Here is a 19,164-nt window from a genome sequence, read left to right on the forward strand (position 1 = left end):
TCACTTGTGTACAATAATTTGCTAAAGCAATACAATCCCTTGAGTCATTTTACATTATCTGAAATTTCTCACATTACAACCACTTTCAATGTGATTTAGTTCCCTTTTTTTAAGAAATTATTTTAAAAAAACTAATTTAGCATATGTAAGCGGGTTAGATTTGATGGGAGAAATACATGATGCAAAAATACAAAATACTGAAAGAAACATGTTTGAGGCTAGAAAAGACTTTCTGAAAAATATGTCACTCTTCAAATTTAAAATCATTCTTTATTCCTCCATAAGTATGTTGGCCTGTCACTCGAAGTTAAGCTTTGTGGTTGTAAAGTGACAAAATCAGAACTTTTAACTGGTTTGAATATTTTTGCCAGGTTTTACCATGAAAAATTATTTCAAAAAAATATAAAGCTGTAATTTAAAATCCAAATAAGAGCTGAAATAAATCCGAACAATCTTGTTGATTGGTACAGATTATTCTGCATTTGCATATGATGAATGACAAAAAAGACAAACATTTGTTGTTTTGGTCCAGAGTTGCTCTGCCTTCTGGGAATCGCTCGCCTTGCAAACCAGCTGTGCTGAAAGGACGTGTTAGCAGAGAAAGAGAGAGAACCAATCACTCTGTCTGGCTGCACCTTACTTTACCTCAGCTTTCTCTGCTTTTGCTGAACCAAAACGCAATTTTCAACCAGTATAAAAAAAGCTTTCATATATTTAATTTAACATAGTCAATTTAGACATTTAATACAGTGAGCTTACTTGGATGTAAACTTTTGAGCTGATGTATGGTACTTGGATTTATTTTAAATCTTTTGTTTCTGCTGAAAAACCTCAGATAGTCATGTGAAAAACTGTGTCCTGGTTGTATTAGTCAAACGCAAATGGAGTTATTAAATGAAGGCATTTATTCTTAAGCAAGAGAAAAACCCAAACCTACAATATTTAAATTGGTTTGATGTTCTGAAATACCGAAGTGTGAAAAACATGCAAGAAAAAAAGAGAAACCCAGGATGGGGAGAAAACAAGTTTTCTCACCACTGCATCTATTAACAGCACTTTTTCCCTTTTTACTTTAATGCAAACATGTGGGTTTCCCATTTAACAGTATCACACATAAGTTTATCAATAGCTTTGGGTGTGGGTGTCAATTCTACAAAAAATATTTCTATTTCTAAAGAAATGTCGTTCAGTTAAGCCCTTCTGTCTCCAAAATTAAACGCTGCGTTGCTTAGGAACTAATGCAACACCTCTTGGTGTTATGAGAGCAAATGGATGTGTGATGGGACAAGTGGTGCAATATTTTTAAAGCACACTGTTGTCACAGGGTGCTGTGGAAAGACAACGGTGTTTCTCCAAGTGTTAAAGTAATTCTCCAGACATTTGAGGGCAGTTCAGAGGTGGTAAACAGCTGATTTCCTCTGTTTTTGTCAAATGTTTCCATTCATTGAACAAATTTTATCAGATAAAGATAACTAAAGTGAACACGCTATGATGTGTTGTGATCAGTTTCTTGGTTTATGTGACATATACGTTTTTACTTTGAACTTACTGATTTGAAAAGTTATTATTTTCCCACAAAATCAGCTAAAAACTGATTTTTACATAAACAGAGGTAATCTTTGTCTGAAGCAGATAAAAATAATGAAATAAATAAATAGAACTTTCTGGACTCATGACCATCTTGTGTGTGTAATCTGAAGCTTTCCAAGAATATGCCATTTGATTTATACAGATCTGAAACTGTAGATATTTGCAGCTGAATTATGTTGTTTCATCCCAAAGCAATAGACACGCAAACTGATATCTGTGTGGTGCTTTGTCATTCACAAGCAAAGTAGCTCCACCTAGAGTACACATGGACAGCAGTTCATGGAGTAAATTTGCCTCCTGCATTGGCTGATGTCACGCCAGTCCATTAAAGCCGAACTTCAAGGGCAGCGTGTGTCCGTCAGGCCGAAGTACACAAACACAGGACTGATGGACTGCCTGGGGAGGTCAGTTGGAGCCTCTCATCTTCCAGTCCAATTTGTTATGGTCTGGCTCTAATACCATAACAAATTAAAAGGAAGCAACGCATGGGATAACTTAAAATATCCCATGCGTTGTCACATTTAACAAATTGGACTGGAATTTAACAAAAATCATAGCTGGTTGGAGAGGAAAGGGAAAAAAGAGGAGAAGTGGACAGACAGAAAGAAAAGGGCTGGGTTGATGAGAAAAAGGTGGTGCATTTTATGCTGATTTGATGTCATTCATGGAGGAAGCTTCTGATGCCTGTCATAGCCATTATTCCCCCCCTGACACAATCTGTATGGCACATATGGGAAACATGGTTATAACTGGTCTATAAAATCAATTCCTTCTCAATTTTCTGACCACGTCAGTCAACAAACTAGAAAAACGTATTGACTGTTGACATAAGTCACAAATTAAAATATCTGAAGAGATGGATTTTATATACGGTTGTCAAAGATTAATAAAAAATACAAAGGCATTCTACCTTTTTTCAGATTTCAATATAGAAAAGAAATTGAAGGAATGTGTTATCACAGTTTTGTGCTACTGTAAGTTAAGTCTATGACTTAGAATCTTAATAAAAAAGTTTTAAAAACTCTTATATTTATATTGGTATTGTGAAGTACTTTACAAAGAAAACACTCAGGGAATATTCAGGTGATGAGGGTTTACATTTTTCATTGGTGTCTCAGAAAGTAAACAATGTGAAGGCAAGTCATAATTCCTATAAGGAGATCCTTCACTCCTCCTCCTACACTCTGTCTGGGCACCTCATGTTGTTGTTTATTGGACAGATGGATTCACTCCATCCAGTGTTTTCTCTTCCAACAGACCTGCGATCCGCATCCCAGGACCATCTGGCTGTTTTGTAGAATGTGAATGTGATTCTCAGCATGACCTTGCTCTTCCACACTGCCTGATAAAACAAATAAATAAACTAAACACAAAGAGGCTTTATCGTCATGAAGGTTCTCACATTTTAATCTGTCTGGAATATAATCTGAAATATTACTGCTTTCTACAATTTTAGTTGTCGGATCATCCCTATGTTTTTGGCTTTCTTTATTATGAAGAAACCAGTCGGAAAATATATTGACAGTCGATTATAGATTATTCAAGTGGAAGCATTTGAACGCTTACCCAGATACGACAACTGGTTCATTTCCTCCCGATTTAAGATTTTTTTTACATAAATCTCGGGAATGCCATTTTTTTGAGAACTCATAAATAAGACCTGGCTCTTTAAAATTGGGAGTGTACGTATTTTTCGAAAATAGTTTGAACAGTGAACAAAACCCCAAATCGAGTACGACTTTCTCTTACTTAGTTCCCTTGAACTTTTGACATATACTCAGCGTAACAATGTCAAACCCTCGAGATAAACAATAGGAGCTACAATTTCCTGAAACCACAAACTCAACTGAAAGCGTTTCGTTTCCATAGCAACAGGCTAGTCCTGAAACCAGCGCCACGCAGCAGGTTTGCTCCGAAGGCCTCATATAAATTTATCAGTACAATGTATCTTTATGCATAGTGAGTCGCTGCCTCGCGTTTAAACGGGAAGAATGATAGTGTTAAAGTCTGAAAAGTCGAAAGTGTTTATTTTGAGTTTATTTTTCCGCTGGCCGCAGTTTGGCTAGCGTTAGCTGCTTTAGTGGAAATTTTAAAAAAGATGTCTTCAAGTTAGCAGCTTTTAGTCTACATTTAAAAGGTCTAGCAACTCATTTAGATGAGCGCTTTTATGTAATTGGAAAGTGTTTTTTTATATATATCCAAAACGTGGACACTTTGGTCTTTATTAAGACGTAATTAACAACACTATTCTTGTTTGTTTGCCATTACAAAAGTGTTTTGTAATGACAACGCTTTTCTACGGAGCCCCCGAGGGGACATGGGGATTTTTTTTTTCTTTTGGGAGGGAACGCAAAAGAAAAAAAAAATCCCCATGTTCCCTTGGGGGCTCCGTACTTTTCGGCTTAATATGACAAATTTCGGCTTATTTTTATTATTTTGATATGTTTTTTATATATATCAGCTTGTTAACATTCACATTGAATATATGTTAAAAACACCCTCAATTTGTTCCATGTCATTGTCATTTTCCAGAAACTATTCAAACCAGTGGAAAACAAAATAAAAATGAGGATTATAATTGCCGAAGATCCAAACTGGTCCCTGGATTTGGTTCCCAGTTTGTCCAGCCTATGTCAACGATGCATTGCAGACAAAATTGAAGGTATTTTTGCTGTACCCTATTAAATCTTTGTCAGAGGTTCACTTTGCAGCAGAACAGCAACCTGAACTATAAAGCCTGCACTGTATTAGAATTGCTTTTTGTGCCTCTTTTTAACCTTAAACTTAAATGTGTGCTTGTTACAGATCATAAGTATTTATTTGAAAAACTCACCCCTGAGCTGAAAGACGCAATTCAGCCGAAGTTGTCTCTTTCCCTGCCTCTGCATGTGACTGCCGACCTGGTCCCTGACGGTGTGTTCTGGAAGCGGTGTTGCCAGCAGCGGTGGAACATCTGTGACATCTCTCTGTATGGCTTCAGCTGGAAACGCATGTTCTTCGAAAGGCACTTGGAGAACTTAATCGAACTTTTCGTCCCAGAGGAAACAGATTTTAAGGTTATTCTTGATGTGCTTCCTCTCTGTAAAAATTACGTCAAGCGGTTGCACATCACACAGCTGCTACTGCCTTCAAGGAAGTTTGTGAAGGGGAGGGATGATGATCAGAATGAAGTAGCAACGCTTGCTAATGAGGAGGAAGATGATACGACAACTGGTCATTTTGACTTTGGGACTGTGTTGGCTGAGCTGACAGAACTGGAAGAACTCTATTTGGTGTATAGAATCAAACAATGTGGGATGAACTTTGAATGGGCAATGTTCCAAATAACCGACAGGGACTGTAGAGCCCTCACCATAGCTTTTAAGGGCTGCAAGACTCTGAAGGTAAACATATATTTCTCTCATCAGTTTATACACAAGAGATTGCAATTTATTTTATTTGCAGATCTGTAAAAAAAAAAAAATCTTTTTTTTTTTTATTTACACATTTTTTGTGGTATTCTTGCGTGGCACACAAAATAAGTAAATAAAAATTCTTGCCTGTGGAGAGGTGATGTCACATTTCGGACTTGAACTTTCTGCTCTGTAAGCAGGCCATTTATGCTCACTTTAGCAAAGATGACTGAGACTTCAAGGATAGTAACAACATATTTAATGTTTAAGGGTAATTGCTTTTTCACATAAGTCAGGTTTGCTTAAATTACTTTTTGTCCCTTAATGAAAACTGTAATTTGTTTGTCTAATTGTGAAATTAGTTTGATGATCTGAAGCATTTTAAGTGAGAAAAAAAAAGAAAGTGAAGATATCTGTGAATGGCATGTTGACATGCCCCTTTCTTGGTATTTACACAACTTTTATGGTTACATTTTTTGAAGTTTCTGGAACAGAACATTTACTTTAGGCTCAGTCTGAAAGCATAAAATTAAGATTTACAAATTTTGTGACATTTCCAGCTGTTTTTCAGATTTCTAGTTACTTCTTTGTGTAAGGTTTCCAAAGCTGTTGCTCAGTATTAGTTAGCTTTTTCATTTCTTCCATCTGCAGTTATGCTGACAATTTGAAGCCTCATAGTATGGTATTATGTGTCTGCAGGTTCTGAGGATTCGTCAAAGTCAAATTGACGATAAAAAGTGTCGCCCGCTGCTGAGATGTCTTATGGAACATCCTTCCCTCATAGAGCTTGACTTATCCCACAACATCATCAGAGATGGTGGTGCCAGGTCTGTTGCAGAGCTGCTCTCCAAGGGCCAACTGAAGAAACTCAACATTTGCAACAATGAAATTGAAGTCCAGGGAGCCCAAGCATTAGCTGAGGTTCTGTCAAACAATTCCTCTCTGCTGTACCTAAACTTGCGTCTGAACCAGGTGAGGGACGAAGGTGGGCAGGCCATTGCCGAGGCCTTGCAGAAAAACACAACTCTGACATACCTGAACCTGGCAGGCAATGATTTGACCTTCATAACTGCTATTGTGCTGTCAAAAGTGCTGCTAAAGAATAGAAGACTGAGGACCCTTGATCTGTCCTGCAACCTCCTTGGAGATGTAAGTTGTTATTAATTATCTCTTGAAAGGTACTTTATTTTGATCCTTCGTGAATTGAAGCAAACTTGTACCTCTTAAAAGGGGTTAAAATAATTTTTAAATTTGTTCTATTTAACCATAATATTCATGTCACAAGGCTTTGCTAAATCAGGACAAATTTAGCAGAAAGGTGTGGAGTACTTTGGTATATTCCAGGCAGAAACGTCATACATGCTAATCTTTCTCTGATGCACTATTTCAATTAATATCTGATAAATAAACAACAAATTGAGGTATTTTATAGAATTGTGATTCTACATGTTTCATGTGAAAATTTAGCCAGAAATGTTCTCACAGAATTTTTAAGTTCTCAAAGCTTTTTCTTTACACATTTTAAAATTCTTAATACTGAGGTTTACCAGCTATTTTTATGGTGTTCAGGCTCTAACTATAGGAACATGGATGGATGCAATTTCAAATATTTTTCCATGCTTTTCTTTTTCCACGGATATAAGTAACAAATTGTGGAAATGTTTTTGAGTGTTTGGCAAATTTATAGAGTAGAAAACCAAGAAATGGCAATTGTGATGATTTTTTCCCAAATGGTCATAATGAGGTATTTTTGAGGAAAGAGATTGTAGAAATACAATTTATATTAAGGCCGAAACATAACAAAATGTGGAAAAAGTGAAGTACTGTGAATACGTTCCACGTGAACTGCATGTACCTTTATCATTAAGAACTTGGTTTAGGCAGCTAAAGTGTGGAAAAATAGCTTCCTTTGTTTTCACTTGATGACTGATGCAGCCTGCACAGGCATGTCTGCTGGAAGTAACCAGAATGGTTGTGAAGTACAGGGGTTTTCAATTATTCATAGACACATGTGGAAAACATGTAGCAATGGAGAGCAGAGTTAAGTATTCCCCTATGAGACACATTTCTGACTTTTTATCTCTCTCACGCTCTCTCCTCTCAAAGATTTCATGGCATACTGTATCTGTCTGGAATGCATTGCAGAGGATCAAAAGTCACCCACACAGCAGAAATGTAATACCATCAGTATCTGTGACCTTGGCTCAATCTTTGTAAAAATAGAAATGGGTGTTTCTGTGTAAGAAAACAACTATTTGTCACTGGTGACAGCAGCAATATGCAGTTCTGAAAGTGTGAGCAGGAAGTGGTGATTATACAAGGTTGTCAAATGTGTCTTTAAAGCTGTTACATTCTGGGTTGTGTCACAAGCATTGCATTTCTTTGTCACGTCACCAACAGAACGTGTGCGTCTGTGTCTTGTGTTTGTGCAGGTCGGAGGTAAAGCTTTGGCAGAGGCAATGGCTCACAACAGCACTCTAACAGATTGTGATATCCGCGAGACAGACATGGATGAGACGAATGCTACCTCCATTAACAAGGCGATTTGGACCAATCAGTGTGCAGACAGATACAGGGGACCTCTGCACAGGAGAAGAAGTACCATCTGTATTTAATATAAACTTGCATTTATCAGATACAGAGTCTTACTCCATATCTGTATCTTAAACCACATTGAAGTGTGTTTTTTATCACTATTTCATACCTTTAAATATAAGGATTTATCTACCTTTCTGAATTTTAGGTCTGTTTGTTAGATGTTTTTAAAATGTAGCAAATTTGTGGTTAAAAATTATTTTTAGCATATAAATTTATGACCAAACAAACCACTGTTGCAAGTATGTACTCACAGTACCATTGAAATTAGTGACAATTTAAGGCAAAGTTACTTGGAAAAAGTGAACTACAGCTTTGCAAAAGAGGCTACATCACCACAGCACCATGAAAAGGCATCATACTGTGCAGGAACAAGTAACAAAATCTGAAAATGTTTTACACTTTGTTATGAGGCTTAATAAACAAGAAAAGGTTATAGTACCTTAGAAAAAAAGCCACTATTAACTCACCATTACATTTTGACACTCGCAAATTTCAATGTATTCCAACTGGAACAACAAAAAGCTCATGATTTTTAAGTGGAAGAAAAATGATACATAATTTTCAATATATTTTAAAAATAAAAAGCCTGAAAAATGTGGCATGCATTGTCATTTTTTGCCCCTCTCTAAAGTTACGGTATGTAATTTAATCTCATCATGGATGCAGCACTTTTGCGACAAACACACCAGAAAAGTCAGGTATGAATCCTGCTTGACATGTTTCTAGCAAAAGGCAAAACTACAAAAATATGGCCATCTTCAAAAAACAGAAAGTCCTGAAAACTAACTCTGCAGAGCATCCCTGCAGTGAAACATGGTGGTGGCAGAGTCATGATGTGGCACCTGTCTGTCAGACTTGATGGGAAGGATAATAGCAAAGCAATATGAAATAACATCGAGTCACCTCATTACAATACAGATAAAAACAGAACAGATTTAGTGAGCACTTTCATTTATTACAATTTTTATCCAGTTTTGAACAGATATTTGGTATTTCGTCTTCATGTAAGCAAGGCAGCTCTGTGGTGATACTGAAATACACAAAAATGATTTCACTCAATATTTTCAAGAGGTAGTAAATCAAGTAGTGCGATTTGTGTCAGTAAATAAACAAATTATTTTTACCTTCCAAAAAAAAAGGTTAAAAAAATATACCTCAAAGAAAAGTCTGTGCTGCATGTGTTCAAGTGTAGCTAAAAGAATGCATTCAAGTGATTTATAAGTGTGGTTAAAGGAAACAAAAACTACTCAGAAGATTAATTAAAGTTCACATGAAGTTGGTATCAGCTGTGTTGCAATAAGGATAGAATAGCTTGTCACCATCAAACACCTGGATGTCAAAGTTTTTCCTGCTGCTATGGCCTCAATGTTTCTGTGTGAGCAAAACATTCACCAAATGACCCACAAGAACAGTCATTATTCTCAACTCTATCTTATTTACAGTACAAAGCCTCTCTGCCCTACATACACAAATTTATACAGACATAAAAAGATGAGCCCCAAAGCATTCTGGACAGAAACAGTGCAATCTATTGCTACAAACTAATATGCTTGCCAGACAAAATAAAGGGTTTAGTGCTTTGCACGACAACATCTTTTATTCTAACAGAGGAAAGCTATTGGCCTTTCAGGCTGGTTTATACACCAAGCAGATTTTTTTTGTTGTCACATTTAATGTAAACATTGCACCCGTAAACAAATCTCCTCAAATAATTGTTATGTTTTGCAAATGACCATAATCAGAAATCGCAATCATTATGGTTGGCTTGGCTGACTAATAATAAATTAGAAAATGGGATTGGATAATTTATGTAGTGGTCATCAAATTTCATTGGTTTTAGCCTAATTCATGCTGAGACATGGCCCAACCCTTCACAACTTGGACATTTGTTTTGAAAATTAAAATAAGATTAATCTACGTCAGATATTTTTATTTTGCATGAGCTGAAGATGGTAACTTGCAACTATTACATAGGTAGATGGCATGCTGTCACCCTTTAATTGTGGGATATTTGGGTTTTGCATTCCCGATGATTGAGCCTATAAAAAAATATACCCTTAATACATTAAAAGTGCTAACAACTAGCTGTTATTTAAGCCAATAAATGTCCTAGAGCTAAATAAGAAAGTTCACAAGAAGAGTTTGTACAGTTTCTCTGTTAGCCACAATGTTGTTATCTTTATGGCAGTCATATCGGGTATTGAAATTGGACCCTGCCTTTGACTTATGGAGTTTCATTTTGGACTTCAGAGGATGCTTGATTTGATTCTTCCAACTTGGAACTAGAAAAAGGCAACATCCACACACCAGCGACTCACTCGCATCACAATGAAAAGAGATAGAAATGTCAGCAGGAATGTTGTTGCCAGCAAACTTATTGTCTCACACTATCTTGAGGTTGGCGGGACTTGCATAGGGACTTGCTATTAATACAATTGAGGTTAGAAAGAATCTTTAATCCAACCTCAGTTATTATTTTTAATGTATTTTAGGTATTGCTATTAAGCTAGTTCCAAATATAACACCTCGTGTGGAATACAGTCAGTGACAGAATGAGCACAGCCAAGTAACGTTCATGGATTAGTACATGATGTGAAGGATGGTGTCACTGACAGCAAACTGATTTAAATGAATAAAAAAAACCTTTATATCCAAAGTTAGTGACAAACTATAAATATCCTTTTGATGTTTTACTACTTTTGTGTATTACAACTCACAGCTACTGAAGAAAGATAAAAAAGGCAAACTACAACACCCTTTACACTCAATGTCGATGAAAATCTTTAGCAATTGCTCTGTTATTCATTATATTTTACATTTAGGAAGGAAATCTTTAAATTACAGGCCTGTTCTCTTATTTTGCACTTATCCAGGTCTATGCTATATCATATATGTTCTGGTTGTCCTTTAGGGGTAAAAGGAAGTACATCTAAGTCTTGTTTTCATGTAATCCTGTCATCTTATTGAATGTGTCACTAACAGTGTCAAGTCCAGGCCTGTTTTTAGAGTTACATGGCAAGCTTTCTGGATGCTTCTCTGATATGCATCAGCAGCAGCACAGAGCTCACGGAACAAAATCTGGGTTACATTATCTTGAAAGTCATTTTTGATTTATTTATCATCTTATGAAAAACACCAGAAACAGCGTTTGACCCAACTTATAGGAAAATGCCATTTTCCACAACGATGACATCAGAAGACCAAGGCCTCCATGACAAGCCAAAGGTGGTTCTGTCATTCTGTCATTTAATTGGGAAGAGGCTGAGATGAGATGGTTCAGATTGTGAAAGCATATGTTTCTTGGAAATGGTTGATGTTAGGCACTTAAACAAAGAGGTAGCCTGAGTAGAATTGTCAAATGTGAAATAAAAGAAGACATAGTTTGAATTGATGATTCTGTTTAGAGTTCTCATGTCCTTCATCCACTAAATTATTCATCCTCTGTATTTGGCATGGAAGGGAGTATAACGTCATTGCAAACATGTTGATTTCCATTCACTATATGCTTTTTCTCTACCAGACACTGCAATGTTTTGTTTTGTTTTTCAATCTGTGCTGACCTTGTGTTAATGTCCACAATTTGAGTTTTCTACATACTTTTATTTTGATTTTCTATGTAGGCTTGACTGATGAGCTCATCAGAGGTACTTTTTATAAGGAAACTGCTGAGTCTCATTCATCTCTGTATTTTCCCTAGTGAGTCACATGACTCATGCAATGTGTTTGTCTCTATTAATATCTCAGTGTGTTTGTTGTTTCACTTGTGCATCAGTAAAATATTTCAGATTTTTCACTTCTTATCAAACTCCAAGTTTGTCAGAATTGAAGAAAGGTTACCAAGACACTCATTCACCAGTGTGACATTTCAAAGTAGGGTGTGACTTCTCTTAGTATTTCCAAGTTGGTCGTCCCTCTATAGACAGCTGAGGACGGCTTGGTTTATTAAAACCTTGTAATGGTTATCTGTGCCAAACTTCTCAGAACAAATCTTGTTATAACTTGTAGGTGAATTTTATGGTAAAGACATACAGACTGCTGAGGAGGTATTCATATTACTTGAATGCTTCACATTTTTTTACATTACAAACTTCAGTGTTTGTATTGGAATTTTTTGCTGTAGACCAAGACAAATTGGTGCATAATTTTGAAGTAGAAGGAAAATTATAAATTATTTAAAGAAAATGTTTCTACAAATAAAGTATGAAAAGTGTGGTGTGCAAGGATCCAGTCCTCCTAAGTGAATGCTGTAATTACAGCTAAGTCATTTTGGAATATCTCTCTACCAGCTTTCCAAATTTAGAGACTGACATTTTTGCTCATTCACAGTCAGACTGAATGGTTACTGTTGGCGAACATAAATCTTCTCGTCTTGTCATAGTTTCTCAATTGGACTTGGGCCATAAATATGCTACGATTTAATCAATTTCCATGTAGCTTTGGCTGTATTGTTACTACTCTTATGATGAATTGAAGAGTGCTTTATGTGATGTTCAAAGCTTGGGACCTAATCCTACATTCAAATTCTCCACAATGTTTTTTCTGACCTGTCTGTCTGCAGGTCTGGTGCCTTTTTGCATATAATTTGCATGTCCTTAGGTTCTCTTCAGGTACTCCTGCTTCCTCCCTCTGTATAAAAACATGGAAGTTAGGTTAAATTATCAAACTGCTCTTAGAATGGCTGTGAGTCTGTGTATGCATGAATCTGTCATGATGCCCTGAGATGGACTGGATTGTCCTTGCTCTACTCTGCCTGTGAAAAAAATGGTGGATGGACGATTTTCCTTCCACTTCACTGTCATGGACTAACTTATGTTGTGCTGAAGTTTTGGATTGTAATGTGGCCAAAATCTGACAAAGTGTAAGTACTTAAATACTCACACAGCATTGTAAATTTACAAACCCTCGCAAGCCAGGTTTAAAGATGTTTCTCAGCCTCAGTTTGTGTCATCACATTGGGCCAGCTGTGAGTCAAAGGGACGTCTCCACACAGGAGCCATTCCTGTGCAAAGAGCGGTGGTCGTGATTGAGACATCCTTCATTGCGATGCACAATGAGCACAGGAAAGCACAGAGCATCTTGATAGGCCGGAGGGTTCTCCTCATTAGTCTGCTGACCTGACAGACAGCGAGTGCTCTCAGTGGGACAGGACTGCTCATTCAGGCTCCCGCTGCTCCTCCACATGCAGCTCCGCCTGGACCCATACAGCCGGCCTAGAGAGAATCGACTGGCGCTGAAGGGGATGCGAGGGCTTGCTGAGTTGCAAATGCTCAGGGCACTGCGGGAGAAGATGGAGGAGCTGCTGATGGTGCGGTGGCAGCGTTCACAATTCTGTCTGTAGCTGCCATACCTCCCACTTGTAGAGTAGCTGTTGCAGCTCCCAGAAAGCTGGGCTAGATCCATCAGGACTGCCTCAGAGTAGCTGGGCACCAGCTGCTGGTTGGAGCGAATGTGCCACTCTAGCTCCGTGCTGTCGATGGTATTGACCCGTGGGATGTGTCGGCAATACGGACGTTCCTCCGATGGCATTGCTGGCACATAGTCAAAGCCGAATAGCTTCTCCACATGGTAGTGCACGCAGGCTGTGCGGTACTCTGTCAGCACCCGCAATGGCCAAGAGAGAGTGAACGCAGCTGCCACCCAGAAAGCAGAGTTGGAAGCATACCAAGGAGGACGGTTCAGGTCAGAGAAGGCAATCATGTGCTCCTTAAAGTCCACATTCTTTAAGTGCATCCCTTCGCGGGCCTCCATGTAATCATCCAGGCCCTCGTTTTCTGTAAAGAAGCGAGCCCGCTGCGTCAGGTAGGAGTTTTCTGACTCCACATTGGCAAAGCTAAAACACTTCGTGAACCTCAGCCTGCTAATGGGGAATCCCTCCAAACCTAGCAGCTGCTTCGAGATGTCCTTAATGCCACAGTTCCCATAGTCAAACTCTGTTTCAGCCACGTGTGTGTTCACTCTCTCATGGTAAACCTGCGTGGTGGTGTATGCGTCTCCGTTGCGGTAACGCGTCACCTGCCGTGTCCTCCTGACATAGTGGTAGCTGATGGCCTTCCACCAGATGCAGGGCGTAGCCTGCTGCATTCGCTGTATGCGCTCGGCCACGCTGTCCACGTCCACCTTGTACAGCAGGTCGTTCCTGGCATAGCAATGCCAGCACTCCACAAGGTAGACCACATAGAGCATGACCAGGAAAGCCAGGGGGATGTAGATGTAGCCGTTGGAGCAGGGACTGTCGTGATACATCATGGACTTTCCCTTGTAGGCGTTGTCGAAGGAGAGACGCGTGACCTTGGTCACCTGGCACCAGGCTATCACTCCTACGCATCCATACATCAACAAGGACAGCAGTAGGCATTTCCAGTGAGACTCCTGGCACAAAGACTTGGTCAGAGACTGTTTCTGAGGATGCTGCTGCAAGAAAAGAAGGGCAAACAGAAGTCAGCAGCAGTAATAAAGGTGATCTGTTTCGCTTCATTGAAGAGGTTAGGGTAGGTCTGTGGTCTAACATGTTCATTACATTTTTTGCTCTCCATTTTGAGCCCCTTTCAGAATCAGCTGTTTTAGAGCCTCTTGTCACTTTAAATTCAAATAAGCTGCTGCTGGCTACACCCCCCAGCTCAATTTGAAAATGGCTGCAAACAGTTGCGCAATAATACACATCTGTTTGAAAAGCAGAAGTAGAGCAGCAGAAAGTGGCTTCTAGATGGTAAGTGAACAACAAACCACTTGTTTTTCTTTCATAGCAGCTGTTGAACAGTACATACAGATGTAAAATCAACTGGTCAAACGTCCTGGACCTCCATTTGGGTTGCCAGTTGAACGGCTGGGCTTTGCTGGGGTTGCTAGGTGATGGGCAGTGCCTGCAGATTTGTAAAGTGAGATTCTGGAAGTTTTTGAAACGGCTCATTTTCCAGACACCAAAAGACATTAACTCATTGCTAAATAAAAATACCAATAAGCTGTGTGGTTTTTATAAGCACTTGGTCAGTTTATAAAAGAAGAAGAAACATCAAGATTGTATCAAACTTGAATTTTCTTTTAAATACAGCAAATATAACAAGACTTAACATGAACTAACATGTAAGTACAAAAGTTAAAGGTAGTGGCTCATGCAACTAAAATATTTATAAAAATTCTCTGCTTCATAAGTGCTTTCGTATAGTTTATGCATGAGTTGTATCAACCTGCCTGATGTTTTGAACTGTGCAAGTCAACACACAATTACCTGAATCACACACTGGCAATGGAAACATTTCTGTACAAGTCTAAAATCTTATTGTCAGCAGCTGTCACTTCGATCAGTTTACATTCATTTGGTAAAGAGTACGGGACGCTGTTGTCCAAGTTTGTCCTGCTCAGCATTTTTATCCATTTGTTCTGGTCCAATCAACTGAGATACTGTGTCACATTTTTAGGTTATGTGTTTCTTGGCTCAGTTTTTTCATAAAAGTATGCAAGGAGTTGTTTTCGGTAGAACATTTTGAAGACTGTCGTTCCAAAACCCATAAAATTTTCTCTGCTGATCTGCCCTGCCAGTCAGCTTGCTGAGAGAAGGCTACTACACTTTTTTTTCTTGCTCACAAAAAGGAAACATTTGTCTAGAAATGTCTTATTTTACTGCGTGGTTGCTAAAAAACGTGGCAATGTTGCAGAAATGCCATGCATCACAGTTATTACTAGTAAAGCTTTAATTTGTAAGCAGACATGTGTGAAGTAAACTGTATTTTTCTATGTTTTTGCATGATACCAAAATAGCAATACATAAATGATAAAAAAAAAAGATATAACTGTAATAATCAATGTTATTTTGTGAGTTGCAGCAGATATAACAACTTTTTCTTCTTTTTTTTAATAAAAGACATTAGATCATGTTTAATTTAAATATCTTTGTAAACACTATGATGCAGTGAAACCACTTTTATTAAAGGTTGTAATCCAGTAATTATCTCTTACCAGTCCATACATACACAAAAGTAAGATTTCACAACAATCAAAACAACTACTACAGTTGTACAGATTTTTTTTGTAGGTCTTGGAGAAAATGTTCATAAAAACAGCAAAACCAGTTCATTACGGTTTTATTTTTGTTATTCTAGCATGAATTGTGTCCCATATAAGCCTGCTTTTATCTGCAATGGGTTGACTGGGCAAAATCTTGCCATCTTAGATGATATGAACAATGTGCAAAAACACTTAATATTTAGATTAACATTTTTGTTTTGGCAGTCTTTTTTTTGTTCAAGAAAAAAAATATATAAATATTTATTGTTTAACCCAAATTCATCTTGAGTGTTTGCTGCTGAATAGCTCTATCGTATTCTTGGAATTTAATTATGAGGACTGAAATAACTAAGAAAGAAAGTTGAATGTGCTCCTTTTCATCCAATCCTGGATTGATTTACCCATAAAAGTTTTATGTAATTATCCAGCTAAAACGTCTACGGAAATCTGTTTTAAATTTTCTTCCAGACACTCAGATTTTTATTTAAAATGTCTTTATATTTTAAATAGTCCATTATAATGTGGAATATTGCAAGAAAAATAGCGCTACAAGTTATCCACTGTAACTAACAGTAGGATATCTTCATCTGTTATTTCACCTCTGACCTATACTTCAGAAAAAGCTATTCAGATATAAATATTATAAGTGTTAAAAAGGCTTAAAAAGGCTTCAGCTACATTAATTTTCAGCTACATTAATTTTCCAAGGCATGTGTGATTTTGTAAAATGACTGTTTCAAACAGAAAGACTGGGTTTTATTTATTCTTCACTTTGAGATTAAGTTACTGCAATAAAATAACAATGCAGTAAAATAGTTAGTAACCAGCGGTGCCAGTGGCAGTGTTCAACTATAAAGCCAAACATTTATTTGACTCCTGGAGATGAAGCCGATGGCATCATTCATCACCCCAGAGAAAAGCGGGTCCCAACGGCAGCATTAACAGCTAATCTGAAGAGCTACTGAGATTCTAAAGCCTCAGGAAGGAAAGACTGTAGCAAAAACAATTTACATTAGACTTGTTAAATCAGGTTGTGACTAATACTTTTGGACTCTACGTGTTTTATGCAATAGTTTCATAATAAATCCGACGTATTGGTTCTGTGCTCTCATAGTGACAGACAAACATAAATAATAGATGTTTTTTCCCTCCACAGTTATCCTCCCCACCCTGGTCACATGATCCCCAAGTGTCTTGCCAACCTATAAGGCAACATCCTGCAGGGTGAAGGGGATAAACACTGAAACTCCCTACTGAGATAAACCAGTTGCAGGAAGACTATTTACTCAACAGAACCCTGTGCTGACAATAATCAATACAACATGACATACTTTTAGGCTCATGTTACATTTTAGAAACAAAGGCAATGATGTTTATGTGTACATTATTCAGAAGAGTAAGAAATTTGGAAATAAATGCACATGTGTGCAGTATCAGATTGTTTTCTAGCTGAAATTGATCAGGCCTGATGTAACAGGAATATTACACAGAAATTTTAGTTGCAAGAAATGACATGCCAATTAAATATCCACAGCCTGAAAGAGCTGGTCATTAGAGCCGATAGCGGCGAAGGAAAGGAAGTGACTCAGCACTATAAACACTGTAGGGCAGACATTTCTGTTGCAATAAAAAAGAAAAATCCCTGCATTTAGTAAATAATACCAAACTACTACACAAGAATGCCTCAAAGAATTAAACGGGTTAAACTCAGTACAGATTTCAGGACCATTTGCCTTCATGATCAACATTTACATCATACTGGTATTCTGTTGATGCTTTGCATTCAAGTGTCTGTAGGACTGAATCTCAGAATGTCATCAACAATGTGTTTATTTCCAAAATTTAGTTCAGAAGTAGATTCACTGTGAGGTTTGTCTCAGATTGGTTATCTAGTTAATCAGCCACAGTGATAAAATCATTATTTAGGGTGGGCAGGTGCCAAGTCCTGCTGGAAAAACAAACCACCATCTCTTTAACACTTTTCAGCAGAGGGACATGTGAGCTGTTCTAAAAAGTCCAGGTAGACTTCTGACTCTGGATTTGATAAAACGCAGAGGGACCAACAACAGCAGATGGCATGGATTCTTAAACCCTCACTGACTTTAAACTTCACACTTGATTTCAAGCACCGTGGGTTAGGTTTCTCTCCACTCGGCCTCCAGACTCTGGGATCTTGATTTCCAACTAAAATTTACTTTTATATGTTGTATCTTGTTCAGAAGTAGATTAACACAATAAATCCAACATTGGTATTCCATGTCATGCATACTTCAGTGTGTGTTAGCTGTTGCGACTTTTTCTTGTTACCACACTTTTTCCTTCCACTAAACTTCCTATGAATACACCCTGTGAGTAACTAGCTTCTCCAGACATTATAATAATATTTGTAATAGTTAATAAATATCCAAATTATAAGGAAAATATATTTCATGTCATTATTTCAATTTGCATTTTTGGTTCATTCTCCAATCAATTTCAAAGGAAACAGACATAGATGGAAAACTTACATTTTTAATTTTCTCGTGTGTCTCTCCAGTTTACAGTATATTCTGCAAAAGCCTCCAGAGTTTGAGATGATACCTTATGCGCTCAGTTCAAATCAGTTTCAATGCAAGTCTTGCTGAGTGAAAAAAACCCTTCATTGTGCCTTTAAATAAATGTCACACACTCGTGGATACTTTTTCTTGACATAATAAGAACAGCTAGGTTACATAAAAAGCCTCTTGTGTAATGGATGTGTAACTTATCCAGCAGTCTCCAAGAAAGATGTGATATTATACCTCATAAAAATACAACCAATTCATCAAAAACAAGTTTAATTACATGCAAACATGTGAGTAATTGCGTGTTTTTATAGTGAGGGAATCAAATATTTCCCTGCCAGAGTATATTTTGTTCTTGTGTAGCCCTTTCTTTGTTTTCCTTCTTTTCACACCTTAGACTGCCTGTTGGGATCCACTTCAGGATGATGTACAGCAATGTCCTTTGTACAGTCACTGAGTCCAATTAAACCCTAATCAGGTTGTTTTCATCAGCCTGCAGAGCCCTATCCTGGTACCCTATTAATGAAATCAGTCAAACCGATTAAAGGCTTCATTCATTCATTCCTCCCATTGATCTGGAGTGATCTGAACACTGCGAACAGCTTCTTACCTCCTCCCTGGGACTGGCCGCTGCCTCCTCTTGGACCGTGGTTGTGCTGCTCTCACTGGCCTCTGGAGCCGATGCTGGGGACATGATGACAGCGACACAAAAGCCGGAGCATGGATCTCCCAGTGGGATGGGTCTTTTCCAACGCAGGGCGATACATAAATACCCGGAGAACCCCCTCCGCACGTCATCCAACCCGTCCCAGACCGTCCGGAACCAGTGGACAAGGGCTGGAGAGATGTTTCCTTTCTTTCAGGTGGGAAGCGTTCCAGTCAAAAGGCTGAGCAATCCTCTGCAGGATAAGCAATGCAAGAAAAGGGCAAACGCGGCATGCAGTCAGCTTCTCTCTGATGCTGACGGTGAAGCCAGTGAAAGTGTGATGCAGGACAAAGAGGCGAGACGGTGGGACACGTGTGAGCAGCCAGCCCGACAG

General features: G+C 38.1%; 2 protein-coding genes across 8 annotated transcripts; one reads left to right on the forward strand and one right to left on the reverse strand.

Annotated features, from left to right (window-relative positions):
- The first annotated feature begins 3,413 nt into the window (after positions 1–3,413).
- tcte1 (t-complex-associated-testis-expressed 1) lies at positions 3,414–7,655 on the forward strand. Of its 2 annotated transcripts, none has more exons than XM_055054347.1 (5): positions 3,414–3,495; positions 4,123–4,252; positions 4,396–4,973; positions 5,682–6,131; positions 7,415–7,655. In XM_055054347.1, exons 2-5 carry the CDS (start codon positions 4,156–4,158, stop codon positions 7,595–7,597), a joined length of 1,308 nt encoding a protein of 435 aa, XP_054910322.1. In that variant the 5' UTR covers positions 3,414–3,495; positions 4,123–4,155; the 3' UTR covers positions 7,598–7,655. The 2 variants fall into 2 exon arrangements, with proteins under 2 accessions (XP_054910322.1, XP_054910323.1); XM_055054348.1 differs by having other exon boundaries at positions 3,470–3,549.
- Positions 7,656–8,528: 873 nt separating this feature from the next.
- tmem151ba (transmembrane protein 151Ba) lies at positions 8,529–19,164 on the reverse strand. 6 transcript variants are annotated; one of them, XM_055054516.1, is made up of 4 exons: positions 18,735–19,164; positions 12,695–13,991; positions 12,481–12,579; positions 8,529–12,206 (listed from the first exon to the last, which is right to left on the reverse strand). In XM_055054516.1, exons 1-3 carry the CDS (start codon positions 18,816–18,818, stop codon positions 12,515–12,517), a joined length of 1,446 nt encoding a protein of 481 aa, XP_054910491.1. In that variant the 5' UTR covers positions 18,819–19,164; the 3' UTR covers positions 8,529–12,206; positions 12,481–12,514. The 6 variants fall into 6 exon arrangements, 5 of the variants coding, with proteins under 5 accessions (XP_054910491.1, XP_054910489.1, XP_054910490.1 ...); XM_055054514.1 differs by having other exon boundaries at positions 8,529–12,855; positions 12,928–13,991; XM_055054515.1 differs by having other exon boundaries at positions 8,529–12,579.

This window comes from Poeciliopsis prolifica, unplaced genomic scaffold, assembly GCF_027474105.1.
Source record: "Poeciliopsis prolifica strain line A6 unplaced genomic scaffold, Auburn_PproV2 SCAFFOLD039, whole genome shotgun sequence".
Classification (NCBI taxonomy): domain Eukaryota; kingdom Metazoa; phylum Chordata; class Actinopteri; order Cyprinodontiformes; family Poeciliidae; genus Poeciliopsis; species Poeciliopsis prolifica.

Excerpts from the sequence above, each read along its gene's own strand:
- tcte1 (XM_055054347.1), top strand. The coding sequence starts at position 4,156 with ATGAGGATTATAATTGCCGAAGATCCAAACTGGTCCCTGGATTTGGTT. Across the intron at positions 4,253-4,395 it reads CATTGCAGACAAAATTGAAG|ATCATAAGTATTTATTTGAA; the intron begins GTATTTTTGCTG and ends TGCTTGTTACAG. Across the intron at positions 6,132-7,414 it reads CCTGCAACCTCCTTGGAGAT|GTCGGAGGTAAAGCTTTGGC; the intron begins GTAAGTTGTTAT and ends GTGTTTGTGCAG.
- tmem151ba (XM_055054512.1), bottom strand. The coding sequence starts at position 18,818 with ATGTCCCCAGCATCGGCTCCAGAGGCCAGTGAGAGCAGCACAACCACG. Across the intron at positions 13,992-18,734 it reads CGGCCAGTCCCAGGGAGGAG|CAGCATCCTCAGAAACAGTC; the intron begins GTAAGAAGCTGT and ends CTTTTCTTGCAG.